This window comes from Echeneis naucrates, chromosome 13 (assembly GCF_900963305.1).
Source record: "Echeneis naucrates chromosome 13, fEcheNa1.1, whole genome shotgun sequence".
In the NCBI taxonomy this organism is placed as follows: domain Eukaryota; kingdom Metazoa; phylum Chordata; class Actinopteri; order Carangiformes; family Echeneidae; genus Echeneis; species Echeneis naucrates.
Genome location: NC_042523.1, coordinates 3,318,903 through 3,345,446, shown reverse-complemented (window position 1 = coordinate 3,345,446; position 26,544 = coordinate 3,318,903). Strand labels below are relative to the sequence as shown.

The window sequence follows — 26,544 nt, the reverse complement described above, 5'->3', positions numbered from 1 at the left end:
GGCTGTAATGGCATTCCTGTTTGTTCAGGATATGAGCTGTTCCCAAGGGAACCTGGCAAATGCAAATGATGTGTTAATGTCACCAGAGGGGTCCCGAGACGTACTGAGATTATACCTGCTCATTAAAAATCTACCAAGATTACTTCCTCTCGCTGCTGAGAGATAAACTACACTTTTTTTAATGGCAGAACTGTTTTTTAATCAACCAACACAAATGAGAAAAGTGATTTACAGCTGAAGTTGTCAGTTACATAAAACAACGCATTGAATGAATACATGTGTTTTCCTCAATTTGTGATTTTTATAGCTGAAGTGAAGAAGTGCTCGCTTGATTTATATGCTAACTCTTTCACACAGGAATGTTATATCATTCAAAATTAAAAAAAAAAAAAAAAAACAGTTCCACCTTTGAAATGAATAGACTCCTGCTTTTACAAGATAATGATTCCATCAGTCTCCATCAAGAATCATACTTTGACACTTTACATATCAGAATGAAAGGTTGTGTGTCCTCCAGTACCATGGACAGTACTCCTGTACTAATCCTAAAACAATTTCACAAGAAAACTTGAGAACTTGTCTTTTTTTATCAACCCATGTCCATCTTTCTAAAGCGATGTTGACTGATATCAAACTGAAGGTGAGAGCGAAATTCTTGGCCGATGTCTGAAAACCAACATTACCTTTTGACTGAGAGAGTGCAAATGAACACTAAATCAGGCCTAATGCAGTGCATTGCAGGCTTGCTGGTAGACAAGTGTAGTCTGTGTCGCATTAGACAGCAGTGTGAAGTGCAGTGGTGCAAGGTGAGTGCAAGTAACCTCATGACTTGGAGCAGAAATTTAAACTCGGTGCAAAAAGAAACCCCTTAGATACCCGATTTTATGGAACAAAAGTTTCTCAACCATTTGGCAAGAAAGTAAATATGATTAACTATTACCATTAAATTTCACATTTCCCACATAGTGAATGCAATATTACCTAATGACTATTTGGAGATAAATAAAAGCTTCAGTGGAGTTTTGCATTTTATGTGAGAGTGTCTGTTGTACATGCTCTGTCTGCATTCAAATTGAAATACAAACTAAAATACAAGCCTGCTGAGTGCAGGATGTGGATCAAAATCAGACTGGCCATAGGAGTGTGGGACCAGCTGGAGTGGGCTGTTGCATAAGTGGGTGGTTATTTTGTACGCTGGAACCACTCTGTGTCTCTGTTATTCAGAGAGACCAACTTTCTTTCCCAGAGTAACCCTTAATCCAAACCAAACAGAAAGTTTCCAAGACATTATTCACTATCCCAAACAAGGCACATACACGCCACCTCACTTATTTGCCTGCAATGTTGCGATCAAACAAGAAAACACACACTAAGCTCTGTCGGCCAAGGCCAAAATTCATGGATTTGGGAGAAGTGCTATGTGTGTAATCAAAGACTTATTGTGTTAATATGTTGTGAAATGTGAACCAAATTTTTGTTTGACTTTGATGTTTGTGGCCTTAGAATCAAATTCCATGCTGCTGATGAGCTGTGTTCATAGTGAGCATGGCCGCTGGACAGTGATTGATACTGACTGCAGCGTCATTAAAATGAATGACGATGTTCAAACATCCATCACTACAGACAAAAGACCAGCAGCCATAATAAGCAAGCAGTGTGTGTGTTCAATCAGGTGTATGATGAAGGGCATCTTCACCTAAATAGATTTGAAAAGGTTTTCACCTTTGCTTTTAGGTCTTTGACAACATTTGACATGCACATTATTTCACCAAAAAACAATGTTAAATTCAATTACTACAGTCACATTTTATCGCACTTTGATACTTCAGAGTCAGGACCAAAAAGAGACGTTTATAAGCTACGCATTTAGTGGTAAGTGTACATAAGTACCATAAGCACAGTGAATGATTTATTTCCATGAAAAATAATCATTTAAATCTTCAAAGTATTCAGCATATTCCTTGAGACAGAATTTGATAACGTGGTCACAGCTCAAACTGGCTTTATACCGTATGGAATAAATTTCCCTGAACAAGCTGATTTTAGCCCATGGGGAAAGAACTTTGAACTTGTGAGCTCTTGTGAAGTGTGAACTTGTGTGACATGGATTCCAGTTCTTAGTTATTCTCACAGCTGCCTGCTGTATCTCACAGCATGATTCAGCAAGTGCAAATTTACTTGGTATCTTCATGTGGGCAATATTGCACTTGTCAGGAGGCACTTGGCCTCTGGTGTCAAATGTGATTATTTTTTTTGCAGGTGTCCACTGATTAGAAGCCTATCACCTTTGACCCCCTACCATTTATGAGTGATCCCTGATCTCTGAGATGTATTTTTCTCTTTGGCTTGTTCTTCACTCCATCTTGGATCAGGACAGTTCACGCAGTACTTTCTGTGTTAATTCACAAATAAATAACCACTGTGCCCAATTTGCATAATAGTGAAACACCACGGATATCGGCTCATTGAATTTGAACTCAGACACACAAACACCACAGACATGCTGGGTCGAACACCTTGAACAAATGATGACAGTGGCATGGAGAAAATTTTTAAACTAATTTTATCACAGTGGTTCTATAGATTGGCACATCTCAGCTTGACTCAGACTTGCGATTAGATTAGTGTATTTTGTATTTCACTGTGTAAACGCGAGGGGCAGTGTGGAGGTGCTGCATGTTTCACATCCCAGCTGTCCGTAAACCATGTTTTATGAATAGCCTCTGATTTCTGAGATGTGTTTATTTAATTACAAGAATATGAAGAAACACATCAGAGAGACAGACAAAGAGAGAGAAAGTGTGAGACCCCTGTGACTGTGAGCACCTGAGACACAGACTCGCCTAAAAGTTTAGCAACAAAAAGAGGAATGAGATTATGAATAAGCTATTTTGTGAGCAATTACTAAAAATAATTGCAATACTTGTGTGTATAGCATGTGTATAGGATATTGCAGTGAATAACACCGATTAAGCAGTAACACATTTCAGAGACAACAATCATCACCAATACTGAGTGAAAACAGACAAACAGGATGTGAATTTTAAATATCCAAGCTCCTCCCATTGTGTTGAACTGCTCTGGAGTGATATTGATTACAGCTCACAGTGAAGCACAAAGCTGTCAGATTCCCCCAGTGTGGCTTATAATGAGGGCAACAACGAGGACTGCTTAAACCAAATGACATTTAAATGTAAGTGACAATTCCCAAGACAAACAGTCAACCAGTGTGCTGCGTGAATAAAAAATCCATTAGCACGTCATCTGCACAAATGGCAGTGACTGATATTAACTGAAATGGCAATTTTTCTTCTTCTACGCACAGATACACAATTCAAATTGAGGTAGGTAGTACCAATGGTGTTCCCCTCCTTTAAGGTGTAAACTAGCCCCCACCCACAACACCAGGCACAACACCACCACCCTTCATACTGCTGTAGCGCTTGAATGGGTGAAGTGTGGATAACAGTGGTGCTAATTGAAGTCATTACAGCAAAATGTTTGCTGCTTATGTAGATTCGAGATCTCCATCCATCAGGAGACATTTACTGTCAGCATAATAGCTGCAATCATGTGCTAAAGAAAAATCATAACAGGTTTTGTTCAGATTTAGGACCTAAACAGCCTTTCCTCTCACATAATCATCCCAGGACAAATGGTACATTTAAAGCTGCAGCCTTAAACTGTGGAGAATTGTTTGCTCCTTGGGGAGTGCTTTCCAGTTGCCTGTGGAGATTGGTTCGCCGGACTACAGCCTCCGATATATCAGTAGTTCTTTTCAATCTATTATAAAACCCCTGACTCTTCCTGTGGAGCAGCTCAGTGGCTGTTGATGGTGGGCTGGTTTCTGCTATGAGCAAGGAATATACTAACAGAAGGAACACTACCTCAGTCAACAATCCACAGACTGTTTAGTGACCAGAGGTCACTAATATGTATATAATATACACTACCAGTCAAAGGCTTGGACACACTTTCTCATTCAATAGGAAAGTGTCTCCAAACTTTTGACTGGTAGTGTATATATAATCTATAATTTATTAACGTAAACCAGTGTTAGCCCAGAAAAGGGTTGCGGCAGGAAAGGCATCCACCATAAAAACTGTTGCAGAGTCAATCATGACAGTCACTGAGCTGACTTGCTGTGACGACCCGTAATAGGGAAAAGCAGAGAAAGAAAAAGAGTGTTGCTTAGAACAAACAAACCAATAGCCTGTTAAAATGTAATATTTCAAATGCAGTAGTGAATCTTTTTTGTATGAAGCAGTGGGCTATATTGTGCCTTATTAACTTCGTAGGCCCTCACACACGTTCACTCGGACACGCCACACAAAATAAGATAAGATTGTTCGGGTGCTGGGGTGAGGTGGGGCTGATCGGAATCACCTTACAAAAGTTAAAAGACAGGGAAACACATCCTTAAAGATAAATCCTCATCAGTAATCACGTAAAAAAAAAGTAATAATAATAATAATAATAAACGTGCAGAAGCAGTGCTGAAACTTTTTGCCTCAGTCCTCAGTCCTTCCATGTCAGCTGCACATCTGCCAAACCTCAAACTCTCGCTCACTTCTCATCGCACAAAATGTGGACACACCTTAACTTCACTAAGCTCCGCTTTAACCCTTTAGATACACAGCATGGGTCCAAAGTGACCAGCCTTGCTCTATATCTTTGCAATAAATTAATTTCATCATTAAGCATTCCGGCTATTCCTCAGTTAACTTATTTTTGATCATTATTGACCATTATCTAATTTCTTTCTTTCTTACCTTCTTAGTGAAAAACCTTTTTTGTCTCCCCACCCTTTTAATGCACAACATGGGTCCGAAATGGCCCATATCCATTGCCCATTTTATTTCATGTATGCCCGAGGGTTTCTATGCTGTGTGCTTCAAATAAATGTATTTTACCCATCCATCTATTCCAAGTTTTGGCAAATATCTGCTCTTTCTTTAGCACAAATCATCCCTTTTATGTTGTTGGGTTTTGTTTTGTTTGTTTTTTTACCTTATTAACAAGCATAGCTTTTGTATATCTACATAAAGTTTACACAGATGGGTCAAAAATGACAAATTTATCCAACTGGGATTTGAAATTAAATGAGCTAATGTTATCATAATACCCTGCTTCAAATAACTGCTTTGGCGGTAATTAGGGACGAGCAATCATGTATTTAATATTCAAAGGATGTTTATTTGAACATTTGTGGCACATATATATTCCTCTGGTGACAGGCTATGGAACTGCACTGTTTCTGTTGCGTAACTATTGCAGACTGGTGATTGTGACTAAATAAAATAAAATCTAACTGATCACATCAGTAGAGAACAACCTGCCATCAAAATTGTCACAGATGACCAGTTCAATCAAATTGTCTGTCTCACATCAGCCCGGACTATTACGTCGCGTGTTTGCATTTGTCCTTTTCATCAGCATACTGTAATCAGCAGGCTTTGTAAAGTCCCACGTGATCCGTCAACTTGATGTGAAATTGGTCTTATACTAAAACAACTGACGTGTGCAGAAAGAATGTGCATTTTTCTGGGTTGTATGCAGATTCAGTTAAAATTTCCAAAAAGTAGTTTCCATAATTAGTGACTGATTTCTATGTTTGCGTTTGTTTAGCTGTATTTTACATTCTTCCTTTTTTATCTTTTATGCTGTGATACGTAAATATTTATGTCCAAAATTTGCATTCAGTGCAACTTTTATGTTAGTGAACCTTGGGGAGATTAGCAAGCTCATTAGCAGAAGATAATGTGGCTCCTACAGACAGTAAGAGATTACATAAGTCATTCAGCACCCTCTGCATTGTGGGGTTGAGGCCTCGAGTGTGCAGATACCTTTTTTTTCATTGATATAAAAGGCAATGCTCAGCTTGTATTAATATGAATGAATCCTGCTTTCCACCAGTGCAAGCACCATCATCAGTAGTTGGCCCTGTAGATGCAAGTTATCATTGATTTCGATCCAATTTGAAATGCATCCTTCAACCAGTGTCAGTAGCATGCGGGCTGTGGCAGTGCTGTGAGACAGGCAGGCCGACAGATAAGCAGACAGACGTGATGTGACAGACGGTGGCAGAACTGTGCAGCTCAATGACTCCTGCGGTGGCAGACGTCATAATCAGTCTGTGAAATAATGTTTGACATGTGGAGAATTGCAGTAAGCATTGTGTTTTGCGGAATCACGTTTTTTTGTTACAATCAGGTCACGCTCAGATCAGACAACACTCTTCAAAGCAAGAGACCAGGCAGTATGATGTTACCAAAATCTGATTGAGCTTGGCATAATGCGACATGACATTACACAAAGTCGCAGCTTTCTCTAAGCTTCTGTGATGACATTGACGTGATGATTTAAACTGCGTCTAATGCCATCTTCTTTTTTACAGTTTTGACATCCATAAGAAGGTGCATTTTATTGTGTGTGTATTTTTCTCAAGCTCCTCTAGGAGCTCTAGTAGCGACAGGCTGGTGGGGCTGATCTTCTGATCGACTGTCACAGCAGATTTCATAAAAACACACCTGACTTTACTTAGTGAGAGGCTGGGGGACTGGGGAAGTGACTGCTTTGTTGTCACAAAGTTACAGCAGTCCTGAAGTATGACTGCATCCCTCTAAGGACTGAAGACTTTGATACTTTCAACATATTCATTTATAGAACCTTGAGCTGATTTATAATCAAATAGGACAAGGAAACATCACATCATACAACGTTATGGACTTTTAAGAAGAAAGGTCATCCTCATTGACATTTGGCTAAAAGATTCATTCTAGTAGTTTAGAGTTGCTTCTGAAATGAAAGAAATTAAAATTCTTTTGGGCATGAATTTCCTTAACAGATGTGTATCCAGTGACAGACAGTATTTATGATTTCAGAATACTTTTCAGAATATGATGTGATAGAGACAAATCGAACTATTATTTCTTCCTTTTTGACTGGATTGCTGCATATCAGTTTATTTTTGGACTATCTGCACTTTCTTATAATTTTATAATTTTACCCTCTCAAATATTGTACTTTGACTCTCCTACATATCTGCGCCACTGCATTTCAATTAAGCAGTCAATATTTTTGACTGCTTGACTACTTTCGGACTGTTGAATAAATCTTGTTTTATTTGTCAAAAATTCTGCCTATTTGTTCTGTCTCCTTTTCGAATACTTACATTTTTATTTTTCAGTTTCCCGATTATGTCAGACAAAGATAGAGGCACCGTGACCTTATATCCAGTCCATATTTGAAATGTTTGCTGTTTTTTACATACCACAACCAAACTTGATCATGTTTTCTGTGTTACAGTAGGTGGGTTGTGTTTAAAAAGAAAAAAGAAAGATAGAAAAAGTCATGAGCTACGTACTTCAGCCACCTCTGGATGAAACTCACCATTACTTTAGTGTGATGATAAAATGGAACATGCACGGTATTACGATTCTGCCAAGTTGTGCTTAGTGTGGTAGAGACGCATCATTTCATCTTGGCACAGCTATTTTTTGAGGACAAAGCAAAGTCAAATTCATACAAGGGGACAGCAAAGGTGGCTTCCTATCCCACATATGACATATACATATATGTGACCTACACAAAGTCTCAGCTTCTGATTGGGAATTCTGTAGTTTGGTGCATATGGATTACAACAGCAGGAGCATTCAAACAAAGAATTGAGATCAGAATATATAAATATGAACTGGTCCTTGCTGCTTTATCACTGTCAGTCCCTCTCTGACTTTCATTCAGAGTCTCCACCAGCAATACGCATCTCTTTCATTAACCTTGAGTGGCTCAGTGTGTGCGTGTGGGTGCATGCATGTTGGTAAACGTGTGTATTTTTGGCCATGGGTATAGAACAATATCCCCACCAGCTGGTTGAAAAATGTAACTTCTCTAACATAAATTAGGCATTTTTCTCCTTTTCCACCACCCGTGCTCAGACTCACCTCTCTCATCTGATTTTCTCATCTTTTTATTTCAGTGCCTGTCCTCTGTGCCCTTTCTCCTCTCTTTCATAAATGGTGTAATCCCATCTATTTACCCCTTCTTCCCTTCCTTATTGTAATGCTACCTTGCTGATGATTTCACTTTCATCTTTCTGCTCACTGCTTACCTTCATTGTTGGTCACAGACTACAGACATGTCAGCCATAACAATTAGCAGGCACTGCTGTACTATCTGTGCTGTCTGTAGGTGATTGTCTTTTGGCACCCTTTACAATCTTTTGGTGCTTTTTTGTGTGTGTGTTATTACGTGTGTGTATGAGTGAGTGTGTTTGTGTGTCTTTGGTTTACCCACAGCGCCTGTTTATGTAGTTCTTCTTGTTCTGCTGTGAGCGCCATATGAATCGTGTTACAGTAATTACATTTAGACATTTTGTGTATAATCATGCCGTAATGTTTTCGAATTATTTATCCCTACTATGATGACTTCCGGTTAGTGGTATGTAGAAGTGTAAAAAAGGTCCATTACACTAACCTATGGCCACGTTAGAAAAGGCTTTGACTGAAAGCGTGCATTAACAATTAATACTTTAGCTGTAAAACAAAATGACCTGGCTGCCATCAGTCACTTAGTCACAAAACAAAACTATAGCTGCCTGCTAACAATAGCTGATATGACGGTAGCAATTTATCAGAGGGGTGCTAACGTTAATGTCAAGGCAGTCCACTGGAGGTATGAAAATGAATTAAAATATAATTTGCGTGCGTTATCTGGGACACACAACTCAAACGCCGTTTGGTTGATCTATCCATTGTGGCTGTCTCACACATCCTCCTTGAAGATCAGATGACTGGACGGACACCAGCGCTAATCCCAACTAACTGTCATTCTTCAGGCTCAGCCGGTTGGTAGTTATGGGCGGGACCAAGCAAACTGGAAACAGGCTCCAACTTTGAAATTTGAATCTTAATTGCCTGTAATTTTAGGGAAAACAGTTAGAATGGCTGGTTTTCTGTAATTTTGTATGTCTTCGTTATCATGGACAGCAATCTGTAAATTAATACTTCACATTTGAGGCAAAATTGTATTTTAATATGAAAAAATACGTTAAATTACCTTCAAAATGTAATATATAATGGTTAATCACTTGTAATTCTCAAGGTAAATCTTTAAATTACTGCTAATATCTGTAAATTTACAGTCATTACATTGTCCTGTGGAAAATGGTAATAAACCTGTAACAAAAATACAGAAACATGTATATAACATTGCAGTTAAAGATGTACAAATACAATAAATTGTCATTAAAAACATAATTTTAATGAAATCTTAAATTATAGTTAATTAACTGCAATTTAATTGGCATTTCATTGTTTTATTGGAAAAGCAGAAATATCTGTAAAAAAATTACAGAACATTGTATATGTGTATATTGTCAAGAGAAGGAGCCCCAGTACAGATCTTTATGAACCCCCAGAGACAACGAGATGGGATAAGGATGTTAATAAGGATGTCCAAGATGGTACAGATCAGTGGGTGTGTGTGTCACTGGGTCCCAATAATTTACCTTACATTTTTTACAAAGGCCAAGACAATATAAGCATTGTACTGTGAGTCAAAAGGGAGCAGAGATGAATTCAAAGGACGAAAGATTATAATACTGATAGCACGCTCATTAGTACTTCCATGTAGTTCTATGTTTGGAAGGAAGTCATGTTTTTATGTGCCCAGAGATCATCAGTTTCAATCAACGTGCAAATGACGCCACTTTTAGTCATACATTTCATTATTGTCTCATATGTCACTCTACATTAATTCAAATGTGTTAATGCGGATGGTCAGTAATTTCAGAAAATTAAAGTGGGGAGAGATGCCAGAACGTCAGACTGAGAAAAATTAAAGAGGAGGTCAGGACATGATTGACGACTGAGGAATTAATAATCAAATACAGGCATGGAGAAGCAGGGTCGGGGGATGATGGACAAGGGTGGTCGGCAAAAGTCTGAGAGGGGAGAGAAGAAACAGAAAAAAATAGAGAAGGAAAAAACTGTGAGAGAGAGACAGAGTAAACACACAGAGAGGAGGGATGGAAGGATGTGTGCTAGGGAGAAGAGGAGAGCTGAGTTTATAATGACGAGCAGTTTAACTAATGACTAGAGTGATGGTGAAGGGGTGGAGGAGAAGGAGCCAAAAATAGAGAAGTTCTTGTTGTCTGAAAAAGTCCTTTGTTTTGAGAATCAGCATTGTTTGACGAGAAAACATCACATGCAAAATGCCATATAACTGATACATAAGCATCCATCATCTATTTACCCTGTAGCGAAGACATCCAGAGGCACACTGTTAGGAGAGGCAAACATTTACAGTCACTGAAGGGCAAAGGACCTCTGGATTGTCAAATTTTTGCAAAGACAACAATACACCCCCTTAAACTTCCCGGAAAGACACCTTATATTGCATTTCCTTTCATTAGTGCAAAAATTCCCAAGCCCAGGGGAGGCCTCCTCAATGGGATTCTTTCCCCAACTGCCTACGGTTCAATCAATAAATGAGCCCATAGCTCATCAGTGAAAGCAGCATTTTTAGTGAGCCAGTATCTGGATTACCAGTTAATCATCAACTAGCTGCAAGTGACATGTTCAAAACCATGATGACAGCTGAAGAGATGGATGAAGCACAGCACTTGTTCTTGTCATTAACAATTACTAGCATTTGATTAAATCCTTATAAAAATCGTATTTTAACAGATGTGTAGATCATTAAATGGCACAGCTGAATGAAATAAAATACTTCAAATGGAAAATGAATATGAATGCGTCTGCACTCACCAATGTTTAATTGCTTTTACTGTCGGCCTTTGAGATTAAGGGTGATCACAGATGAAGGTCAAACCCACAGAAAAATTTATCAAAATCTAAATCTTTTGATTGGACCTGAATAAAGTTGTGAAATTATTAATGTGGAAAAAAGAGATGAACACACAAACAAAAGAAATTATTAAAAATAAATAAATAAAATAACATTTTTAAATTGAGAAAGGATTGAAGCTGAACTAAGTGAAAGCCTTTAAGCTGCTGCGAAACTCATCTCCGTTCATTCCTAATGAATGCTAAAACAATAAATTTGTACTTCGAGAAATATTCAAGTTGTAGTTTGTCTCGTGTAACAGATTCTTTTTGTGAAGGACATCGTCATCTGCTACAATGAGTTCATTTCCGTTAGCCTGCTTCATGTACAATTTGAAACAGAAAACCTGTAAAGGAGTACTGAAAAGAAATTAACTGTGGAAAACTGTTAGCAAACAAAAAGGTATTTCATCATCCATTGTTTTTCAGACAATCCAGGAGAGCACTATTAGGCGAAAAAAACAAAGCCATTTTCAAATGAGAGGCAGACAGCTGAAAATCTGATTGGAATAACATCGTGACAGGAGGATGAAATCAGCTTTATTATCATGTAACAGCACTCAGCGGAACCACAAACCATGTGCAAATTGGGATAGCCACTTTTTTTGTTGAAACTGCAGGGGGAATCATTGCAAATTAAACTTTTTGCAAACTGGTACCTAGACATGCTTATCCTTTATTATCATCATCATAATAATAATAATAATTATTATTATTACTAGTAGTATTAGTAGTATTGTTGTTGATGTTGTTTTTAAAATGCTCCAAGTGAAAATCCTACCAACTTTCTCCATGAGAGATCATTTGACAGTGAAAATGCAATGCAATGCTTGTTTTTATGGAATCAGTTTGTGGACAGACGGAACACAAAACACACGCCAATAAAAACTGCTTTGTATGTACGATGTTGGATGTGGTGTGATAAGTGACTTTGCTCACAGTGATCACCTTTATTTCGTCCACCTTTAGCATGACTGAATATCTGTGAGATTACAAATATCTTTCTTTAAATAAAAGCCCGCCGTTGTCTCTGCTGGCTTTTAAATCCTCCTGATCATTTCCACAAAATTTATTTAATTCCATCACATTTCCTCCATTACCTCCTCGCATTTAGCTTCATTATCTGTTAACCTAGCCTGGTATGTGTGCATGTGCAGACTTCCTGCCCCGAATCATGTGCTGCCGTTGAAGCACAATTTGAATATTTCAGCACTGTAAATAAAAGACGTGTCTCCTCCCGCTTTTATTTGCAAAAGACCTTCCACCATTCACTCTGCATTTAACTCCAAGGAGCTTCTTTAGAGAGTAGGTGCATGTGTGGGATATGCATGCATGAGTGTGTGGCCATAGTCCAGGTATTACTCCTTGTTGTGGGGATCTCTGTCTGTTATATTATGAGGACACAAAATCCCTATAGCTGAAATCTTCGTAATGTAAATCATTGCAATGGTTAGGTTTGGGTTATGGTATGTCAGATGATTATGCTTTTGTGAATAGTAGGTAAGGATAGAATTGTGAAATATTATCAAATGTTATGTTCTATGACTCATTGAGAAATATTTTAATGTGTGTAGTCAATGCATTAGTCATGCTCTGGGGACTTATGTCTGTCATAATGACCAAAGCAAGCCCTTATCATTGCATCACTGCAACCATTGCAATTGAATGTGTTGGTCAGAGGTAGGCGAAGGTTTGGTAAAAGTTAGGGTTATGTTAGGTTAGAGGACTGGGGGTAGGCAAGATGTACTTTGAGTTTTCATAATAACTTCTCATCAAGTAGTATTTCCTCTGAAGTCAGAGAAAAACGTCTGTGTGTGTCAGCCCTGCGTGTACTTTCCTTTTCTCTTCAAATGAATCTATTCAGCACTGAGCTGAGCTGAATATGCCATCCAAACAAAGAAAAATTTATATCAATGTAAATGAAATTCTTCACTTACTTAACTGGAACAGTTATAAGTCTTATATGCAGGAAAGCATCCATTTCCTTTTTTATTTTTATTTATTTATTTTTATTTCATCCATTTCTTCTTATCTGCTCCTGAATTTCTTTGGATCGTGGCATGAAGTCTTGGGTTCAATATGGCCTACTTCACTTTGTTAGACAGGTTTGTCAGGTTCTATTTAAGTGATCTCTTGATTTGAAAGGTATTAAATAATTATCAAATTACACTTGAAGTGAGACAGACAGGCAGGCAGGGGATAATTTGTGGTCTTTAATGCTCTGCTCAGATTATAATCACAACAGTGCAGTAAACCTAAAGTGATGAGTAGGTGAGTACTGTTTACTTTTGCTTCGACTTCCTGTTGAAATTACTTTAATTACCAGCAGAAATTAACACAAGCTGCACTGCGCAGCAACAATTCCCCCAGTTTCCCCCTCTCTTCAAAAGCATTTATTGTTATTATTTTCTGAAACCTCTGCAACACCCACGTATCTGGAAAATTTGGGGAAGCAAGGCAAAATAAAAGTGAGAAAAAAAAAATTATATATACATAGTACCTTATTCCTTAGCCATTTATTTACAGCAGGGTTCTTGGCTAAAAATGACTTTCTCAACTGAAAAATCAAATCAAATCAAGGAGCAGGGATTGAGATTAAATTATGCTTGAAATTACGTACAATGCTTTGAAATTCATTGGTAATGGTTTAAATGTCCAGTGTGGCACTTGTGTGTACAAGAAAAAGGTGCATGAACTGACTTCTACTTTCTTTTCTCTGTCACTACAGGAGAGCAGCCATGGATGCCTTCTCCTTGATGGTCTGCTCTGTCCTCCTCTTCCTTGTCCTCCTGTCCTCCCTCCCTTCGTGTTCCTCATCCATGCTGTGTCCAAAGCGTTGCACCTGCCAAAACCTGCTGCCGTCCTACACTGTGCTGTGTGCCAAGACAGGCCTCCTCTTTGTCCCACCCAACATCGACCGCCAGACAGCTGAGCTCCGGCTAATGGACAATTTCATCACAACACTGAGACACCGCGACTTTGCCAACATGTCCAGCCTGGTCAGGACTCTCTTTTCTTCATTTTACCTTCACATTCACTAAAATTCTCATTTACCTTCGCTTTCATGGGTGGGTTGGTTTGTACAGCCTGTAGTTTCTGCCAAGGATGTGATCCAACTGTGCTGTAATTTAATTTAATGTTGTGACTGTGTGATTCAATTCAGCATGGAAACATCAGCCCCTCTACATACACAAGTCAGAGTGATATTTTAAGATTTTAAGATTAAGATTTTAAGATAAGATCTTTAGTGGACAGTAAAATGTTTGTTTGGTTTTTTTTTGCTCGGCCAGCTAAATTCAACAAACTGCAGCATCAGCACCAGAACTCAAATAAACCATTTATCATGGAGCTACATGGAAATCTTAAAAAAAAACAAAAAAAAAACAGCTCTGATCTTTCAGGGGAAGGTGGAATGTATTTTTAATGCTTAGTTTTTGACCCAGACCTTAGTCCAGATCTTTTCAGAGGGTGCAGTGGCCACTTATATGTTAATTAAAATGTATTAAGTTAGCTAGCTCACAGTCTACGAGCTCATGCCAACTGCCTGCTGCTCATTTTGGTCCAACAAGTCGCAGCTGTGTTTGGCCACACTGAATAAGCAGAGACCTGGCAGAGATATAATAAATAAATAAAAATAACAGCAGCAGCTCATTATTTTTTTTTTTATTTGTTTGTTTTGTTTTGTTTTGTTTTTTTCAAGCACTGCTAATGTAGAATATACAGAAATTGATTGATTGATTGATTCAACCCCACTTTAAAGTGGGGACCACAGGGAGGTAGGGTCAGGTACCAACCTGCTGTTGGACATCACTAGGTGCACCAAGAGCGAACTGTATCATTGGGTGACTTCTTCAGTATTCAGCATTCTGTATCCGCAACTTATTTTTAAGTGGAAGATACAGTTTTCCTTTAGCTTATTCCACATTGAAGCAAAAAAAAAAAAGCAGAAGCAGAAGCATCTGCTCCCTCCAACATAACATATTGACTGAGGTGAAATTTATGATATCTGATGGATTTAGCCAGTTACTTCTGCCATAATAATATGACAAGGGTGGAGAGGCTTCAGTGTTCATGGCGTTCAAAATACGCCGGCATCTTGATGTTTAAATGCCAAATAGAAAACCTCATGACAGCTGGAGGCTTCCTCTGTGTTCAAAAAAAAAAACAAGTTGCTTCTCCTGCACCAATACAACAGCACAGATGATGTTTGCTCACACAAGGCAACGTGGGAAATTAGGTTTTAATTATTTGGCAGCGGGTGTAACAGAGTGCTGCAGATGTCTCTGGTGATCATGGTGCTTCTACAAAACAGGTTTACAAATTGCGTGGGTGTTGATTGACCCACTCTTGGGTGTTAATAGAATATAGTTCTGCATCTTCACACCTTTCCATATATTTAGTATTCCTCAAACTCCTGACCTCAGCAGTGATTTTTATAATAGTCTTATTACATTTAATTAAGCTCATTCTGACTTTTTAATACTTCTATCTGTAATTTTGTTTCCCATGGCCTCTAATATTAATCACTAGGTCTATTATTAATGATGAAGGTTGGCACCGTAGTCATCCTGCAACTTGACTGCTGATTACATCTCAACACTTGTGCAATGTCCAACCAGGCTCCCTGTTTTTTAGCCAACTCACTGTTATCTACAGAGTGCTGGCTCATCTGCAAACCAAAAGTTTTTACCTCGCTGTATGACAGAAACAGTGTCACTATGCCTGAATATATTTCATACAAATGAACCCTCAATAAATGATTTCCGGTATAACATCAAGTAAAGAAATTGAAAGAGAAAGTATGTAGCAGTTGCCATCAGAGGAACAGAATGAGTGATTTGGTCCTTCGGCGAAACAGATAATATTATGTGTTGTACGATGTTCATTTCATCTTTCCTTGCTTATTCAGATCCACCTGACCCTCAGCAGAAATACCATCAGTCAGATCCGACCATACGCCTTTGCTGATCTCCAGGATCTCCATGCTCTCCACCTGGATGCCAACCGCCTCACCATCCTAGATGACTCCCATTTCCAGGGCCTGGTGAACCTGAGGCACCTCATCCTTGCCAACAACCAGCTGCACAGCATATCAGAGGGAGCATTCCAGGTACAACTACTCTGCCTGAACCGTCTGTGAACAATATTGACTCCTTTTGCCACTTGTGATTAAAAATATATCCTAACTATATACTAGATACGAATACAGGGATCTGCTTTCATCCAAATCCATGTCGTACTGCTGCTGCTGTTGCTCCAACCACAGATAACACCACACTGTGGTATTACCGCAAATATGTTTCCAACAACATGAGTGCATTAGAAAGGCTGTTGTTACTCATAGCCACTGATGTAAAATTTAAGCGATCTTACTGAAGTAAAAACAGAAATTGGAAAATGTTGGTTCACAAGAAAAAAAAAAAAAAAATTTGTTAAAGAGGTGATAAAGTTCAGTCATGTTACCACAATAAACATTCAAATCTGCTGCCTTCTGCCTGCCTTTATCAACTTGATTCATAGTGTAATAGTGTAGCGTCATAGTGTGGCATAAAGAAAAATGTTTATTATAATTCTTAATTCTCAAAAATTTATCAGAAAAACAAATTTATTGTAAAAATTTGTTAAAAGTAAAATATGTCTTCTTTGTCCCAAAACATGTTTAAAAGTCAGACACCTACAGACTCACTAGATCACCACAGAAATGTGTAACAATGAGCGGAAGCAGCATTTTTATTTATTTATTTTGCTTTTCTTTGTAATTATTAATTGTTGAATTAAGTGTTCAGAAACGAATCTACAGTCAGTTGAATATACCTATAGTGCTGTGAAAAAGTATTTACCCCCTTCCTAATTTCATAATTTTTAGCATGTGTGTCACACTCAACAGTTTCAGATCATCAAAAAAATATTATCAAAGATAACCCATGTAAACATAAAATGAAGTTTTTCTGTGATGATTTTATTTGTTAAGAGAAAAATACTATCCAAACTTACATGATCCTGTGTGAAAAAGTAATGCCCCCCCCCACCTTTGTTAAATGATGAGGTAACTGTGATTAATCATATTATTGTGGAAAGCTGAGTTCAATTTCATAGCCACGGTCAGGCCTGATTGACCTTTCAAATCAAGAGATCACTTAAATAGAACCTGACAAACCTGTCTAACAAAGTGAAGTAGGCCATATTGAACCCAAGACTTCATGCCATGATCCAAAGAAATTCAGGAGCAGATAAGAAGAAAAGTAATTGAAACATGGTGGTGGTAGTGTCATGGTTTGGGGCTGCTTTGCTGCTTCAGGACGTGGACGACGCGCTGTGATTCTCTCTACCAACAAATCCTGAAGGAGAATGTCTGGCCATCAGTTTGTGACCTCAAGCTTAAGTGCACTTGGTTTTCTGCAACAGGACAACGATCCAAAGCACACCAGCAAGTCTACTTCCGAATGGCTTAAAAAACAAAATGAGGGTTTTGGAGTGGCCTACTCAAAGTCCAGACCTGAACTCAATTGAGATGCTGTGACCTTAAAAATGCGGTTCATGCTCGGAAACCCTCTAATGTGGCTGATTTAAAACAATTCTGCAAAGAAGAGTGGGCCAAAATTCCTCCACAGCGATGTGAGAGACTCGTTGCCGATTATCACAAGCGCGTGACTGTAGTTGTTGCTGCTATGGGTGGTTCAACCAGTCATTAAGTTTAGGGAGCAATTAAGTTTTCACATGGGCCATGTAGGTTCAGATGTTTTTTTGTTTTCCCTTAATAAATAAAATCGGCACTTAAAACTGCATTTTGTGTTTACTTGTGATATTTAAGACTGCTTAATCTGAAATGGCTAAGAGTGACAAAGGTGCAAATAAAGTAATAAATCAGTAACAGGGCAAATACTTTTTCACAGCACTGTAGATAGACAAAATGGCCCAATTACCCCCAGGCTTTCAATTGCAAATTAGAATTTCAATTTAATCATCATGCCACAACAAATTGAGTGGTTGTTTTCTAATTTGCAACATAAATTTAGCAGCACAAATGGTCATAGTTTAAGTATATGCTGTTCAAATAAACATTTTCTAAAGCTCTGATCAAAGAGGCAAGAATTATCTTGACAATTGTCAGAAACATGGTAATTCTGTGGCCTCCAGCTTCTTTGGAAAAGTTCATAATCCACAAAGTCAAACAATTTTCAACAAATTTGGATCGGTACTGCCAACAAACCTGATGATTCATTATGCAAGAATTCAGCAATAGACTGCCATTTGCCAAGATTCTCAGTTCGAAAAGTTATCGCAAAGTCATTTGCAGTTCTTCTAAGTAGTTGTGGTGCTGAGGGTCAAGTGCTTATTAAAAGTCCTGCAGAGTCCAGAGGTTCCAAAGTGTCACCTTAGGACCATTTCTGAGACCTCTGTAGTACTTTCTCTGAGAAATGTACCTGGTTAAATGCTTTTGACAGTGAGCTGCCCACTCCAAGCGTCAGAAACCTATCGTTGATGGAGACTACAACTATCTTTTTATGCAGTCTAAGTCTTAACCAAGTGTTAACCAAAAGCTAAGTAGTAACTCATTTGCTGTGATCACATCCCCCCCTATTATGGATCAACAGAATAAGGAAAACAATGGCACTGACTCCCAGTGTTTTTGTTTCACTATTGCGTGCTTCCACTGTCCTGTAACAAGTATCTAACAAGAAGTATTGATTACAGATAAATGTAGTGTTTACTATCATAGTTCTTTTTCTATCCGTGCCCAGTACTGATTGACCCCATTAAGAAAAAAGAAATTTTTCCACCTGTGACAAAGGACATTGATTCACTACTCATGTATGTCCTGCCCTAACCAACCAATCTCCATCTCTGGTTCGGAGAGGATCCAACCAGTGTCCAGCATGCTCGTCCGGCAACACTCCAACGCATCCTAATGGGTGGTAAGACCAGCCCAACTCAAGGAAGATACACCTGGCGCCACAACCAAGTACTGAAGTTGGCCGCTGTACTTGGGATAATGACGGTAAACACCAATGCCATGCCCCAAAAAGCCCAGACTACCTTCCATGCTTTACTGTGCATGCTTCATGCAGGAAGGGGGGACACAGCAGGCCAATTCATCACAACCGAATTCAGCCTGGGAATTTAAAATGCGTGCAGAGCTATTCCAGAGGCTCACCTTTCTGTCTGAAATAACAGAAACCAGCCAGCGGCCAGACCTGGTCCTCTGGTCAAAATCCTGGCGTTGTGTCTTCATCGTCAAGCCATCCTCAGCCCCTTGGGAGGAACCCATTGATGAAGCTTTTGAAAGGAAAAGGCTGTGATATGCCAACCTAGCAGCTGAGGTGGAGAGTCTGAGCAGGGATGTAAGGCTGCATCCTGTGGAGGTGGGCTGCAGGGGCTTTGTAATAAATTCCACCACAAGGCTACTGAAACGAGTGGGAATCAGAGGGCAGGCACAACGGAAGATAATCAGAGAGCTCGACAGTGTCACCAAAAGAAGCAGTCGCTGGTTGTAGCTGAAGAAAAAGGAGACAGTATGGGCAGACAAATGACCACCTGGAGCCCAAGTCTTATCAGCCTTTCGGCAGCCTCAGCTGAGGATGTCTTGTGATATAAGGCTGAAACAGCTGAAGATGAGTCGTGGTGGCGCCAGGCGGGCGTCAGTTGACTAAACCCCACGCAAGATGACCACTCCAACATATTCAGCTGATGTGCTGATGTCAGGGATTTTAACAACCCGTCCAATTAAGCATTCCACTGTAAATAAAGATTTTTATTTTATTTTATTTTTTTAAATACAGATGAATCAGTATAGAACAGCATAAGAAGAGATCATATAAAACATTAAATATGTAATCACACAGAGAATGGAGCAGTTTTAGCATCTGTACAGTTGGAGCAGATTTGATTTCCATAAGAAGCTAATTCAACATCAGGCTTTCTCTTCAGTATAGACACCATATTCAAAAAAGACATGTATCATTGAACTTGACTGAGGATTTTACAAAATTGTCAAACGGTAATGTGTGTGTTTTTAATTTCTCATTTTGTGCCTCTCTTTGTACTTTTTTCTCTTAGTTTTCCATCCATTTATTTTTATTAACTTTTTTATTCAAGTAAAATGTTGACCGTATGTTGCTCCATTCTGAGTCTGAAACACATCTCACGGAAAGAAGTAAAGAAGGGCAGATGATTGGCTCAACAAAGCATGTCATATCACTCCAGGTAACCCTGATAGCTGTCCTTCTTCCTACAACATAAATGCCTTGACAAACAATCACAGCTTGTTTTATTCTTTGGGCGTCTGGACTCTGGGCAGTCAAAAGCCAGAAGCTCACACACTTCCATCAACCATGAAACTGAAAGTAAACATTCTGAAGTTCAAACAAAAAACAGCAATGTCGTTTCTCTTGAGAGGACCAATTTAGGACAGATTTTCTGCTCACACAGCTGATGGAATTCCCCAGCTTTTAAAGTTTCTTTTGTCAGTAAGACATCAGATTTCCTTTGTTCAGAAGGTAATAAAGGACAGATTAACGTAATGAGAATCGAGTCGTGAAATTTAAACAGTGTCATGATTTTGTGAATTATGAGAACAATTGAAGCAACAACAATAATTGACAGACTGTGATCTCTTTCGCCTTGTCCCTTTCTCCATTTTTCATAGGCACTCTTCTGTGCCTCATGCATCCTCTCGCTCCTGCCACGTATTTCCTTTGCTTGCCTTCAGTTCTCTTTGAGAGAAGAAAAAAAAAACAAAAACAAACGGGGTGGGGGATTCAGTTTCAGAAATTTTGCAGTGATGTTTCCCCTTACTTACCTTTAGGACTTCCTGGAGACCCTGGAAGATTTGGATCTGAGCTACAACAACCTGGTGGACATCCCGTGGGAGACCATTGCTCTGCTGATCAGTGTCAACACCCTTAGTCTGGACCATAATCTGATAGAGAGCGTTCCTGAGGGAATCTTCTCCAACCTGCACAAACTGGCCAGGTGGGAATCATGGGATAACACTGCATTAGTGTATTAGAAAAAATTTTTAAAGGGGTATTTCAACATCTGTATAGTCCTACTTAAGTGTATTACACTATCCGCAGTGATTGAGCATTTGCACACAAACAAATGTGCTTTTTCTACTCACAACACATCTGCTCTGTGATTACTGACTGGTTGAGAAAACACCTAATTGAACACCATAGAGGGATGTCTCTATCACGGAGGGAAACGCTCACTAAGTTTTCCTGGGAAATTTAAAATAAAGTCCTTGTAGATTTCAACTTCCTGCATCCATGTGAATTAAAAAATACATCCGTTTCAATGAATGTAATGTAATTCTCCCATTTTAGAGACAAGGACATTTGGCCTTCAGTGTAAGATTTGATGCCAACAAAAAACAAAACAATTACAATTACCATTTGAGACTAACTTATCACTTTCAGCACGTAATAGTCTTAAAATGTCAAACAAACACTCAAATGATTTTAGCTGACCGAATAACAACTTAAAACACTCATAAATATTGTGTTTTGCATCTGATTGCCTCAAGGCCTGATGATATCATCCACATTATGCACTTGAACATATAAAAGTGATGATCACCTCTTTCATTGAATTTTGAGTGTTTTAATCAACCTTGTCACACCTGTGCTGTTCCAGGTCAAAAGTGACCGCCATAGGAAATGAATGGGTATCATGACTATATTCATCCATCAGACAGAAAACATCCCCATACACACCACCCCAACTCACTCACTCACTCACACACACATTTCAGACTGAACAATGTGTTTTGCGGGTACACATCTCTTTCCCACGTTTGTGTGCCGATCCTCCCATGTGAACCAACTTCCCGATGAAACAATGTATCATATCTTCACACAGACTAGACAGGTGTCTGTTATGTGAACCCATCTCTTTCCCACGTTTATGTGCCGATCCTCCCATGTGAACCAACTTCCCGATGAAACAATGTATCATATCTTCACACAGACCCCATATATATAGCATGATGTTTGCCTTGCACTCCTTTTACTCTGAGCACAATGAGTAGGCCACTGACCAAGAGGTTCTCTGTCGAAGAGGTTCTGGTCCAGCTTTTTGGACATGATGAAGAGGGCACTGAAATTGAACCAGAGATAGAGGAGGATGTCTAGGAAGTGGAAGACAACCTAGATTTTGATCCAGACTTTGAGGAGACTGACCAGTCAACAGATGGAGAGGGAGAGGCACCTGAGGAGACATTTCAGTCCAAGAGTGGACACTTGCTCTGGTCTTCATCCCCCCAGGACAGAGGAAGTAGAGCAAGAGTGGAAAACCACATAAAGATGACGCCAGGGCCAGCACGGTATGTGACATCTCATGTGGATGACATCAAGTCCAGCTTCCAACTCTTTTTACCAAAGTCCATTGAGGGAATTATACTCGAGATGACAAAATTGGAGGGGAAGCGTATGTTTGGGGACACCTGGAGAGAAATCGACCTGGTAGACCTCCAAGACTATATCGCTCAAACAATGAGGCTACAAAAAGTCTGTGGGATGCAGATTCTGGGAGGCCTATATTCCGGGCAACTATGTCCTTACAACAGTTTCACGTCAAGAATTATTCGATTTGATAAAGATACACGACCCGTCCGCTGGCAAAATGACAAACTGGCTGCCATCAGGAACATTTGGGACAGGTGGGTGGAGCGCCTACCACTTCTGTACAATCCATGACAGTTGATGAGCGCCTGGTTCCTTTCAGAGGTCACTGTTCCTTCAAGGTGTACATTCCAAGCAAACCAGGGAAATATGGAATAAAGACCTGGGCAGCATGTGACGCCAGGAGCAGCTATGCCTGGAATATGCAGGTATACATGGGGAAACCCAGTACTGGAAGATGCTGAAAAAAACCAGGGCATGCGTGTTGTGCTGGACATGACAACCGGTCTCTAAGGGCATAATATCACATGTGACAACTTCTTCACATCATATGTTCTTGGTCAGGAGCTGCTGAAAAGAAGGCTGACCATGGTAGGGACAGTGAGGAAGAACAAGCCTGAACTTCCCCCTGCACTGGTATCAACCAGAGGAAGAGAGGCACTCTCATCAAAATTAGCTTTCACTGTCACACACGCTGTGTCATATGTTCCCAAGAAGAATAGAAATGTCATCCTGATGAGCTCACTGTCAGCACCACAGAGGACAGGAAGCCCCTTATGATCCAGGAGTACAACAAGAACAAAGGAGGCGCTGACTGCCTTGAGAAGGTAATGCAAAGTTTCATCCATCATGCATTTTATATTATTTTTATTTATGTGAATCATAGCATTTGGTGTACGACAGATTCAATATTTTTCCCAACCTCTTATTTATTGTTCCTTTTATTGCAGCTTACTGGTACATACACCTGCAAGCAAATGACAGCCCGCTGGCCTGTGCCACTGTTCCACAACATCCTTGATGTGTCTGCTTTCAAGGCATATGTGGTGTGGACAGCCATCGACCCAACCTGGAATCAGGGGAAAAGTTTCAAGAGGAGACATTTCCTAGCAGAGCTGGGGCAAGCTTTGGTGACTCCTCTTATTCAAAGGCGCAAGCACATTCCCCGCACACCAGCCTCTGCCAGTCTGGTTCGGAGTGTGCAAGCCTCAGCACCAGCCACTGCCCTGGCTGCTCTCCCCCAACAAGGACATGGGCAGAAAAGGAAGCGCTGTGGTTTTCCATTTAGTTTTTACATTACATGTTCATTTTGTAATACATTTTCAGTGACTATTTGTATTTTCACTGCAGTTATTTTATGTCTAATTCTTTAAATTCATGTTAAACACTACTTTGAGACATTGTTCACAGCTAAAGAATGTTGAATAAAAATTTGGTGGTGAAAAATGGTTTTTGTGCTAATTTAAGAACAGATCGGCCAATTTTGACCGGGAACACTAAAGTAAGTAAGTAAAAATAGACCTGAATTAAAAAGATGCTGAGGTTATTCTCTATCTCTCCTTATATCTGATCTTCATAAAAAGGTCCAGGAGCTCCAGTGGCTCCAGTGGCTTATCTTTACTTTCTGTCCTCTTCATTTTACGTTCTGTCAGCTGTCTGCTGTTCACAAAATAGCTGGAGCTTGACAAGTAGAGAGGAAAGCAACTTACGGTCAATTGAACACCTAGGTAACTATACATGCATGTCTTTGGACGGTGGGTACCCGGAGGAAACCCACGCAGAGGGGAGAACATGCAAACTCTGCACAGAAAGGACCCAGGCCAGGAACGGAACCCGCAACCTTTTTATTGTGGGGCGACAGCGCTAACCACTACACCGCCGTGCTGCCCTAGCAAGTAACTGAGCAAATTAAACTGATTTAGCATTCCTCTTTACGTTTAAGAATTTAATACAGAATATGGCTGCCAGAGTGAAGCGTCTCCTTTCAGGACAGCTCAGTTCTCAGGTTGAGTGCAGTGAAAGAGAGAGAGGGAGAGAGAGAGACAGAGAGAATGTACACAACCAATCCTATGTTTTAAGGACTGCTGCAGTGATGCTTTTAAAGCAAACTTACAATTTTGACAGTCTGATGGTCACAGGCGCTGGGGCTGCCAGTGGATATGCAATGGCTTTCAAATCATCCCAGCCTGATGGAGGACCAATGACATTCAAAAACTGTCTCATGTGTTTATGTGCAGTCAATGTTCAGCACTGTAAACGGTGTGGTATAAAGTGATGGACATGGTGATCCCACTTTGATTCATAGTTTTAATTCATTCATTCTTTCATTCATCTTCAACCTCTTATCCGTTTCTGGGTGACGGGGGGTACTGGAGCCAATCCCAGCTCACCCTGGGTGAGGGCGGGGTCACCCTGGACAGGTCACCACAGGTCCATCACAGGGCCAACACACAGAGACAGACGGAGACCAACAACCACTCACACTCGCACTCAGACCGATGGACAACTTAGAGTCACCAGTTAACCCAAACATGATGGTGGAAGGAAACCGGACCCGCGACCTTCTTACTGTGGGCCGACAGCGCTAACCACTACGCCGGCACATTTCATACTTTTAGTTTTACAGTAAAAATGGAGGATGCAGTCTCAACTACTTTCACTAGCACCATGAATCAAGCGCTGCTAAAGCAACTGTACACTGGCCAAAAATGTCATTCGAGCTATCTCAAGGATACATACTGCATATATTTGTCATGAACTGGTGATGTGTTCTTGATACAACAAAAGCCAGATACCCAGCTGAATATTAAATGGATATTATTCTCACAAAAAAATCAGGAATCATCAACAGCTCTGTCTTCTGCCAAGACAGCCCACAAAAAGAATTTTTCATTTCATTTCATTCATTTTTCATCACAAGCATCAGAATGTCCAATCTCCAATTAGAATTTCCCATTGTATGTATTAATGTATGTACAGTACCTCTTGTGACCATATGGACCTCAACTTGAGCAGGATACAAATGAAATAGAATTTCAGCAAGCAGAGTTCAAGATTCAGTTAACTTCGGAGTCAAACTCATCAGCAGCTAGTCCTGAAACTCTTCTGGACAGAATGGGGAAAAAAGTGGCCTCATTATAATGCGCAGCTGAGCAGGACCTTTCAAATATCTGCTTACCTATTATGGGTGTGTTGTTGTACATATTTACTCAGAATAGTCCAATCTGCAGTTCTTGATATTGGCGACCTCCATCCAAACCTGAAGACACAAAACCTTTAAGTTACTCTGGGTTCTTCAATGTGCATGAGATTTGAGCAACACGCTTGTTTCTTTGCACAACTATTATCTACTATCGGCATTATTGAATATTTCATTTCAGGGATGTTGAATGATGATATCATCACCAGGGTCAGTGTTTGGGTGAGAAAACTGCTGGAGATTATGAAAAAGCAGACGCTGGTTATCATGTGATGAAGTAATTCATATTTCGGAGCAGGTTTCCCCCAGCCTGTGTATTTTCTACAAATCAGTCAGAATATCGAAGAGAAGTGCGCAAACAGCAGAGAAAGAGTGCACCATCAGCAAATGAGAACATGTTCTGCTTTATTTTTAGCTGGGACAGGTCTGACCTTCTTTGTTATCCCCTACTGATTTTGTCTGCTTAGTACTTTCCTTGCTAATGTGAAATTGAGAGAAATTACTTATTTTACCTGGTGAAGCAGAATATTTCCAAAACACAGTCTAATTAACAACACAACTTCCAATCCTAAAGCTAAGGTGAAAGAAAACACAGATACACAGCGTTGCACAGAAGTCAGCTCCTGACACAAATAAATATAAGAAACATTTTAGCTAATGTTAAATAACAATGGGAGAATAATTCACCTGACCATGTTTCATTTGAGAACTAAATCCACATTGGTGGACAGAAATAGCATGTAGACTAGCCTTTCTACTGAACATAAACCTGGAGTGGTCAACAAACGCAGAGGCCGTCAACAGGAAGGATGTATTTCTTGATGAGGCTCACATCCTTCATTGTTTCCACTAAGATGCTCCGTATGTTTTGTCTGTTGTGGCTAGCGCTCTTTTCTTTACTGTGGTGTGCTGGGGCATAGATATCAGGAAAAGAAGAACAAACTGTATAAACTAATGAAGAAGGCCCAGTCTGTTGTTGGTTTGAAGCTGAGCACTGTGGTGAAGGTGCCTGGGGATAGACTGTTCAAAAACTTCACAAAATCATGCACAGTGGCATCCATTACCTCCAACATTGGATAAACTCGCAGCCCATTCT

The 26,544-nt window shown here is 39.7% G+C and overlaps 1 protein-coding gene across 4 annotated transcripts in view; it reads left to right on the top strand.

The window, feature by feature from the left end:
• Positions 1 to 26,544, top strand: part of LOC115053502 (leucine-rich repeat and fibronectin type III domain-containing protein 1-like protein) — a 365,739-nt gene that overhangs the window by 285,046 nt on the left and 54,149 nt on the right. For all 4 annotated transcript variants that reach the window (XR_003841448.1, XR_003841450.1, XR_003841449.1 and 1 more), the window contains 3 exons: positions 13,576 to 13,846; positions 15,757 to 15,957; positions 20,653 to 20,819. Coding sequence is in view for 1 of the 4 variants with exons in the window: in XM_029518263.1 (XP_029374123.1) it covers positions 13,586 to 13,846; positions 15,757 to 15,957; positions 20,653 to 20,819 (629 nt within the window). In the remaining 3 variants the exon portion in view is untranslated. The remainder of the gene's footprint in view (positions 1 to 13,575; positions 13,847 to 15,756; positions 15,958 to 20,652; positions 20,820 to 26,544) is intronic.